A 7806-nucleotide genomic window follows, 5' to 3' on the forward strand; every position below is an offset into this window, starting at 1 on the left:
CCCCCTCCGCCCTGTGCCGCCCAGTTCTTCCCAGGCCCCTCCAGGGGCTGAGCCCTTTGTGCACCTGGATGGGCTCGAGCCCCGCAGCACCTCGGGACGCCAGGTGGAAAGGTGGCCCACTGCGCTGGCGCCCAGGCCACCTGGAAGCCCTTGTCAGTTGATCCTCTCCTCTGATTAACATGCAAATGGAGACCCCAGAAAAAGAAGTGACCAGCCGAGAATCCCTGAGCTGCTGGGGCCCGGGACTCCCGCCCTCACCCGACAGCTCACCTGCACCCCACACCCAACCAGCGCTCTTCTTGGGAAGAGCTGCCCTTGAAAAGCCGCTTCTGTGTGGGGTGCCCTTGCTCCTGTGCCTGACTTGGGCGCAGCTGCCACCTCACGCGGGAGCACCCCGACGGGTCCTTCTGCCAGCTCATCTCCCCAAGCCTGGGAGGGCTCGGAGCTCCCCCAGCCATCTGCAAATGGCCACGCTCTGGCCACCAGCGCGTTCAGGGCGCAGCCGGACAGACACTGGCAGGGCACCTGCCGGCCCTGGAGTAAGCGCCCCCTCGCCCCAGTCGGTTCCTGAGGCGCGCCCCTACTCCCCACGGTGGTGGGCGGAGGGCGCTCGCGGGTCCTGAGGGCTGGGTGCCCGGGGCGATGGGGCCCGCCCCGACCGCGGTCCCTGAGCAGCAGCGCCTACCTGGAGGCGCATCCGCCGTCGTCGAACACGAAGGTCTGGTTGGTGTGGCCTCCGCTGCGCGTCCCCGCCTGCGTCCCTCTAGTCATGCCCCCGGGCTGCGCGCCCCGTCCCTCCGTGCAGGCCGGCGGCGCTCGGACCCAGGGCCGAGGGAGAAGCGAGTCGGAAGCGTCAGATTTCTTTCTTCTGCGCGGCAACAGCACTTTTCTCCGATCAGGGAGAAAACCTGCGGCAGGGTCGGGACTCAGGGGCCTGGTCGGGCGCGCCCCCTGCCGGCTGCGCCGGGAACCACGCCGGGAGGGGGTCGGCCCGCACCCCCGCCTGCACCCCCACCCGCCCCACCCATCTCGACGTGCTGAACCCTCCTAACCGCGAGAAGCAGTAGGCGGCTCTTTAACGACTAGAACCCCCCAGGCGTGCCGCTGGCCCACTCGCCCTGGGGGTTGGCTCTGTGGTGGGCGGGGGGCTCAGTCCCGCAGGGGCTTCCGTGGGGCGGGGAGTGTGCGTGGGTGTCTGGGGCTCACCACACCGCGCTGCTTGGTCCTGCCGGACTCCGAGCTGGCTGGAGGGTCGGCCAGCATCTCCACTCTGACCTGCCCACACCTACCGCCCAGGACACTGGTCACTCATGCAGAACCCTGCAGGGAGACCCTGTGGGTGCGCACCAGCCCTTGGAGGCGCCGGCCTCAGCTGGGTCTGGGAGAGGGAAGGGTCACCTGCACCCCTTAGGCAGGAGAGATGCAGCCTGCCGGCTCTCACCCCAATTGAGCACCTTCTAACGGGATGCGAAGGACCACTCGGCAGGCAGCACAGAGGCCACATCCTGCCGCAGCCCAGCCACCCTGGGATGCCAGCTCTGGGAGGCCCCCCAGGAAGTGAAGGGTCCTGAGGCAGGATCCCTCACACAGACCCCCAGGCCGGGGAGCCTAAGGCAGGGCCCCGGGCATGCGGGGCCCTACATTCTGTCCCTGGCGTCCGGAGCCCTGGTCGGTCTGCCGTGCAGTCTGGACCCCCACTGAACCAGGAGTGCTGCAGAGACGGAGACGGTGGGGGGCCAAAGGGAGAGGCTCTGGGAGGCCAGATGGGGGTGGGGGGAGCTAAGCAGCATCACCCACACAGCTTTTTCCCAAAGTCTGGGGCTCCAACCCAGACTTGCCTGGGGGTAGTCAGAGCCGGGGTCTCCCCAGAGCAGAGCCAGGCCAGGTGATTGGAGGGCACATGGTATGTTCCCCCTGGCCCCAGCCCCTGCCCGCAGCTCATCAGGAGCTGCCCCCCTTTGCCTCCAAAACACAGCAGGCTGAGCAGGGATGCTTTGGGGGGGGACACCACTGCCCCAAAGTGCTCGGAAGGGGTCTAGCTTGCTCCCCAGTCCAGCTCGTCAGCCGTCGTACCTCCTAGGGGCTTCCCCTTGGTCCGCAGAGATGGATGCTGTGCAGGGGTCCTGGCCGGGCACAGCCCCCAGCAGGAAGGACTCGGCCTCCCACAGGACCCCTATCTGGGTGCCCTGCCGGCCGGTTGGGGAGAGATGAGCACTGTGTCAGCAATGGGGGGCTCCGACAAGGCAGGTGGCATTTCTGAGGGCTTGAAGGAAACCAAAGCTTGCTCCCGCTCTGCCCCATTAGAGCCAAGGCCCTGAACCCTGGCCCATCCACCCCTCCCCAGGCAGGCATCGCAGGGAGGAGGCTGAAAGGCGGCTGGCCTGTGGGGGTGCTGCTGGGGCCTCCCACAGTGCCACTGCCAGCTATGCACCCACTCTTGGGTGTGCACCGGCTGTGCCTTCTCGGGCACCCCTGACCCTCTAAGGGCAAAGAGTCTGGCTCCACTCACATCGCCCATAAATGCCAAGGCCCTTACACGCTGACAGAACTGAACCCAACGTCCGCAGCCTTTCTGGGCCTCAGCGCTGCATTTCCCCCTCCCTGCGGACACGGAAGCACACGGGCCCTGCGTGAGTTGGCCGACGGGCTCCCCGACCCAGCCCTCAGGGCCTGGCCAGCTCCGCAGCAGCATCTTCTGTCCCCTGCCCCACCCCTCTGGCACCCACTGGCGGATGGGTGAGGGGCGAGCACACCACAGCAGGAGCTGGGCTGACCCCCTGGAAGTGGGGTGCGTGACCCCTACGCGGGCGCCGTGCTGGGCTGCGAGCCGGCAGGCCTGACCTGCCATTTTCCGACAACTTCCGGAAACTTTGGGGCGAGGGGAGGGCTAGACGTGCATAGGGGAGGCAACACGCATGCGTGGGCGTGGGAGGTGCTGAGTGGGTGGCGCACGTGGCTGGGCGGGGCGCACGTGGCTGGGCGGGGCTGCGGGGCGGGGCGGGGCGCGCGTGGGCTCCCAGGCCGCAGTGCGCCTTCTTGCTCTGAGCTCATGGCGTCTCAGGGCCCCGAGCCCGCCTCCGGGGGGTGCAGGTGAGGAGCGCGTAGCGGGCCCGTGCCCTGGGATTCTGATGCCCCCAAACCCCCTTCTGCCAGTTCAGGTGGACCTGAGTGCCCGTCCCCCCAGCAGTGCCCTCCTGGGACAGAGCCGCGGCCCTGGGGGAGGAGAGGGTTCCGGGCCGAGTTCCTGGGCGACCCAGGCCCTGCCTGGCACTCACGCCCCAGCTGCTCACAGCTCTTCTTGGCAGCAGCTCTTTGGCGTGCAGTGCCCAGTTCTGCGAGGACCCCGGCCTGGTCACGGCCCCTGTGGTGGCCGAGGGCCCCCGCCCCAGCCTCCCGCGGAACGTGCTCAGCGAGAGGGAGCGCAGGTGGGCGGCCAGGGATGGGGAGGACGGGGTCACCAGGCTTGGGACAGGGAGGGGGCGGCAGAGGACATCAGCTTTGTGGCTGTGACTGGGTTTCAGGCAGCTGGGAAAGTGTCGTGCAGCCATTGCTGTAAGGGGACAGCCAGCATGTCCCCAAGGCAGACAAGGAAAGTGGGGGTGGGGAGTTCCGGGGCCAGCAGCGCAGCCGCCCTCTTTGCCCTGAGGCCCTGGGCTTCTTGAGGTTGTGCACTGGGACCTCTAGACCCCAGACTGTGCGTGGAGCCCACTCCTACCCCACCCTCAAGCAGTGATGGTCCAGGCCTGGGCTGGCCATGGGGGCTGCAAACGTCTGGGAAGGCTGTGGCTGGGGTCCTGGAGTCAGGGCCAGGTCCTGCCCTGACACAGACCCCTGGGGGGCTCAGACCACTTAGAGGGCCAGCCAGCGTCCTTGGTCTCGTGGCTCCTCTCCCTGAGAAGCCCCCAGGGCTCTGCTGAGGGGGTTCTGGTGGCTTCAGCCCTTCCCTCTGACTGGGGCCGGTGGACTCATGGCCATTTGTCGCTTGCCCGGAAGCAGGAAGCGGATCTCCGTGAGCTGTGAGCGCCTGCGGGCCCTGCTGCCCCGTTTTGATGGCCGACGGGAGGACATGGCCTCAGTCCTGGAGATGTCTGTGCAGTTCCTCCGGCTTGCCGGCACCCTGGGACCTGGCCAGGAGCAGCACGCTGTGAGTTGGGCCCTGGTCAGCCCTCTGTGAAGGAGCCACTGTGGGGCCTTCCTGCACAGCCAGGTGGGCTGCATCCTCACCTCCCTCTGTGCGTGCACCCTGAGGCCAGCATGGGGCAGAAGTCTAGTTGCTCTGAGGCCTTCAGCCCCCTACCTCCAGGCCTCAGGATCGGGTCTGCTCTCAGGGACCTCTGGGGCCCGAGGCAGGGCAGCTGAGGACAGACCGCAGTCTGCTTTTCCTGTGTTTCCCAGTCAGCTGTCTTTTTGGTATTTCCACGTTAGGTTCTTGCTTCCACCAAGGACGTGTGGCGCACGTGGCAGCGGGACACTGTGCAGCTGGCCCTGGCGAGCCACCCGGCAGGCGCCCCAGACGCTGGTGTGGGGGCATTCGGCGTGACCATGTTAGTGTCCCTGCAGGGCCGGGGGCCCTTGGGGGCTGTGGACACAGGCTGTCTGCAGCCCCACCTTTTTTCTTTGTATCATTCAGGCAACAGGACGTCCCCTGCTGTGTGAGCTTGGGTGAGGTCCTGTCAAGGGTGGCCGAGGGGCTGGACCGGCCACCGGTCCTCCCTGGTAAGCAGAGCCGACCTGGGCCTGGCCAGACTGACCCTGTCCAAGGGTTAGGCAGGCAAGCCCTGCAGGAGGGCTTCTGACCCCGAGGACCTCAGGGACTGTTCCTAAGGGTCGGGCTTTTACTGCCAGCTCTCTTGTGCCAAATCCTGCTTTGGGTTGAAGCGCAAAGGCCCTCAAGCTGTTTTTGGCTGTCATGCAAAATAGGCTGATTTCCCATGAGGGGCAGGTGGGCAGTGGGGCTGCCTCAGAGGTCTCTGCAAGAGGGGTTGGCCAGTTTCAGGCTGTCCCCTCCAGGGTGGCCCCTGCCAAGATCTCCCTCTGCCAGGGAACAGGGTCCAAGCCATCAGACCGCTCTTACCCCCTACCCTGGTCCCCCCCCAGGAGACTGTTGCCAGCCTCTTCACCCCTGCCAGACACTGTCTCTGTAGGCACCCCCCACCATGCAGCCTGTAGTGGCCTTGCCCAGCGGCCCTCCCTGGCACCCCACCCTGGCACCCCTTGCCAGCACTGTGGCATCCCAGCAGCCCTCCCTGGCACCCCACCCCACTCCTCTGTTCTGCTGTGGGGTGAGTCAGGGGCTTTGCAGCCGCTCCCTTCCCTGCATGGGGCCTTTGTTCCCTGATCCCCCCAGCCAAGCCCACAGGGCCTCTGATGACTGCATCCCCATCATACTGGACCCCCTGCCCTGGCTGTTTGTCACTCTTGGCTGCCGGTGACAGTATTTAAGCCACGTGCTGTGTTGGCCACGTGCCACAGTCCCTTAGTACTTTGGGAGGCAGAATGAGTGCCCCCAGAGACCTTGCTATCTTCGGGGCTGGTGGCAGAGCTGGGGCCACCAGGGAACCTCGGGACCCACACCCAGGGCACAAGGATGCAGGGTTCACGCAGCAGGGAGCTGGACCTGAGGTCAGGGATGGTTGACCTGAGGTAGAGAGGGCACCCCCTCCAGGAAGCCTCCCTGGTCCCAGGTATCAGACACCTGGCCCCTGGGATTCACCTTCTCCTGGTTACTTGTCTGCCTCCCCTTTAGCCCCCAGTCCCCAAGAGGGCACAGCAGCAGGCTGAGGACTTCAGGGGATGTGCAACCTCCAGGTGGGGAGGCTGGCCCACACCCCACTTCTCTCACAGAGCCTGCCAGCCTGGTGCCCAGGCCCCCAGGCCCGAGTCACCCCAAGGTCCCAAGGCCCCTCCCGCTCTGGCCTTCCCGCTATCGGCTGTCACCCTCCTTCCTGGTGAGTGAAGAGGCTCAAGGCCTCCTGGGGCAGCCTGGGCCCCAGGCCGAGGGGACCACACCAGCCACAATACTGGACAGCAGGTGAGTGCCCCTGAGGGCCACGAGGTGTTTGCTCTGTTCCACCCCCCAGCCCTGCCCACTTGTGTCTGGACAGGGAAGACTGTTCCTGGCTTCCAGGCGTCTGTGCCTGGGTGGCTGCAGGTCCAGCCGCCGCTCTAGCCAGACTCCACCCTGTGGCTTTGTAATGTGTGTTTCTGAAAACACTTTTGTCTTCCTAATTGTCCTGTTTTGGCTGACTTAGGGCTGCCCCAGCTGGGGCTGGGAGGGTAGTGTGGTGGAGGCTGGAGGGAAACCAGCAAAGCAGCAGGGCGGGCACCCCCTGGGTACACCCGGGGCCATGCAGGAGGGGCCTTCTTGCCCGCTCAGGTCCGTGTCCGGTGGTGATGTGGAAGACGGCACCTCCTTGCTGCTGACTGCCAATCCTGACTGGTGGCTGGGTGAGTGGGAGACACTCTGCCCAGGCCACCTTCTTCCCTGGTCAGGGGCAGGCTGGGGGCCTCAGCCGACCCCAGTGCAGAGCCAGGCAGGCAGGCTGCCGGGACTGTGGGGGGAGATGCGACCAGGCTCAGCTTGCTGCGTGACACCAGGGTCCCAGGGTCTGTTTCTGAGCTCCTCTTTCCTCCCTGCTGCTGCTTGCTGACTGCTGGGGGGTGGGGGGAACAGTAGGTTGTACGTGGGTGTGAGTGTGTGAGCTGGCTTGAGCACGCGTGTGTGGCTAGCTGTCGTCTGTGAGTTAGCGTTTCTGCCCTTTTCTTTAGGCCGTGTCCCTGCAAAGGCATCTGGGTGTGCTGTGAATTGAGTGTCTGTAGGATGGATTTAGCATTGGGGGAGCCACCTTCCTGGGTCTCATGCAGGGCGGGCAGAGGGGCAGAGGTGGGACCCTGCCCTGTGTGCCCTGGGGACCTGGTGTCCACCTGCTCTGCTGATGTATCCATCTCCTCCCAGGGTCCCTGGAGGGCAAACAGGGCAGTGGCTCCTCTCGGGCCCTGGCCAGGAGCAGCCCCCTGGAAAGGGTGGAGCCGGGCTCGCTGGTGGACCTGGAGCCCGGCTCCCAGGAGCTCCCAGATGGCGCCCTGGAGCTGTGGGGCTCAGACGTAGGCTGCCCCAGTCCGGCCCTGCAGGATGAGGTGGACGGCATCTTCCCTGACTTCTTTGCTTACTAGGCGGCTGGGGGTCCTGTTGGGCACAGAGCGACGCACAGCCGTGGTGCATGCTGGCGTGTTATTTTGGGTTTGGGTCACAGCTGCGCTCTAATTTGGGCAAGGCTGGCAGAGCTGTGGCAAGCGGAGGCTGAATATTAAATGGGGAAGCAATTTTCCCGGAGAAAGCAGAACTTGTGTGGTTTTTGTGTAATTAACGCGATTCAGTGGGCAGATGGCTCCACTTCCGTTGAGGTGTGCACCCGCCCGGGCTTTATATCTGGGATGTTCTGGGCCTGTGGACTCAGTCCCTCAGTAGCTGTGGATCCTGGGGAAGGGTCCACGCACAGAGAATTCTGGGTTCCAGGCCACTCCTTGGCGGGGCTGGCGTGGGACCCAGCTCCGCGTGGCCGGGAGGCTGGTCTGAGCCGGGACTCTCACGGTTTGGAGGGTTGGTCCGCAGAGGCCCTCTGCCCTTCCTCCAGGCCCGGCCTCCACCTCCAGGGCGGAGCATTTGATCCTGTGCCAGCAGTGGGGTCTGGGTCAGAGGCCGCCTCCCCTGGTGGGCACAGCTCCAGCCCCGTTGCTCCTGCCCCCTGGGATGCCACCCCTGTGGTCTGGCGAGGCAGCCCTGCCTGGGGCCTCACTCAGGTTGGC

The 7806-nt window shown here is 65.8% G+C and overlaps 1 protein-coding gene across 1 annotated transcript; it reads left to right on the top strand.

Moving 5' to 3' along the window:
- Nucleotides 1-3049: 3049 nt before the first annotated feature.
- Nucleotides 3050-7333, top strand: SOHLH1 (spermatogenesis and oogenesis specific basic helix-loop-helix 1). Its single transcript, XM_036902558.2, has 8 exons — nt 3050-3090; nt 3204-3425; nt 3997-4144; nt 4426-4544; nt 4631-4716; nt 5845-6031; nt 6377-6447; nt 6956-7333. The coding sequence occupies exons 1-8, from the start codon at nt 3050-3052 to the stop codon at nt 7171-7173; spliced, it is 1092 nt and encodes a 363-aa protein (XP_036758453.1). The 3' UTR covers nt 7174-7333.
- The last annotated feature ends 473 nt before the right edge of the window (nt 7334-7806 follow it).

Source organism: Manis pentadactyla, chromosome 3 (genome assembly GCF_030020395.1).
Source record: "Manis pentadactyla isolate mManPen7 chromosome 3, mManPen7.hap1, whole genome shotgun sequence".
Classification (NCBI taxonomy): domain Eukaryota; kingdom Metazoa; phylum Chordata; class Mammalia; order Pholidota; family Manidae; genus Manis; species Manis pentadactyla.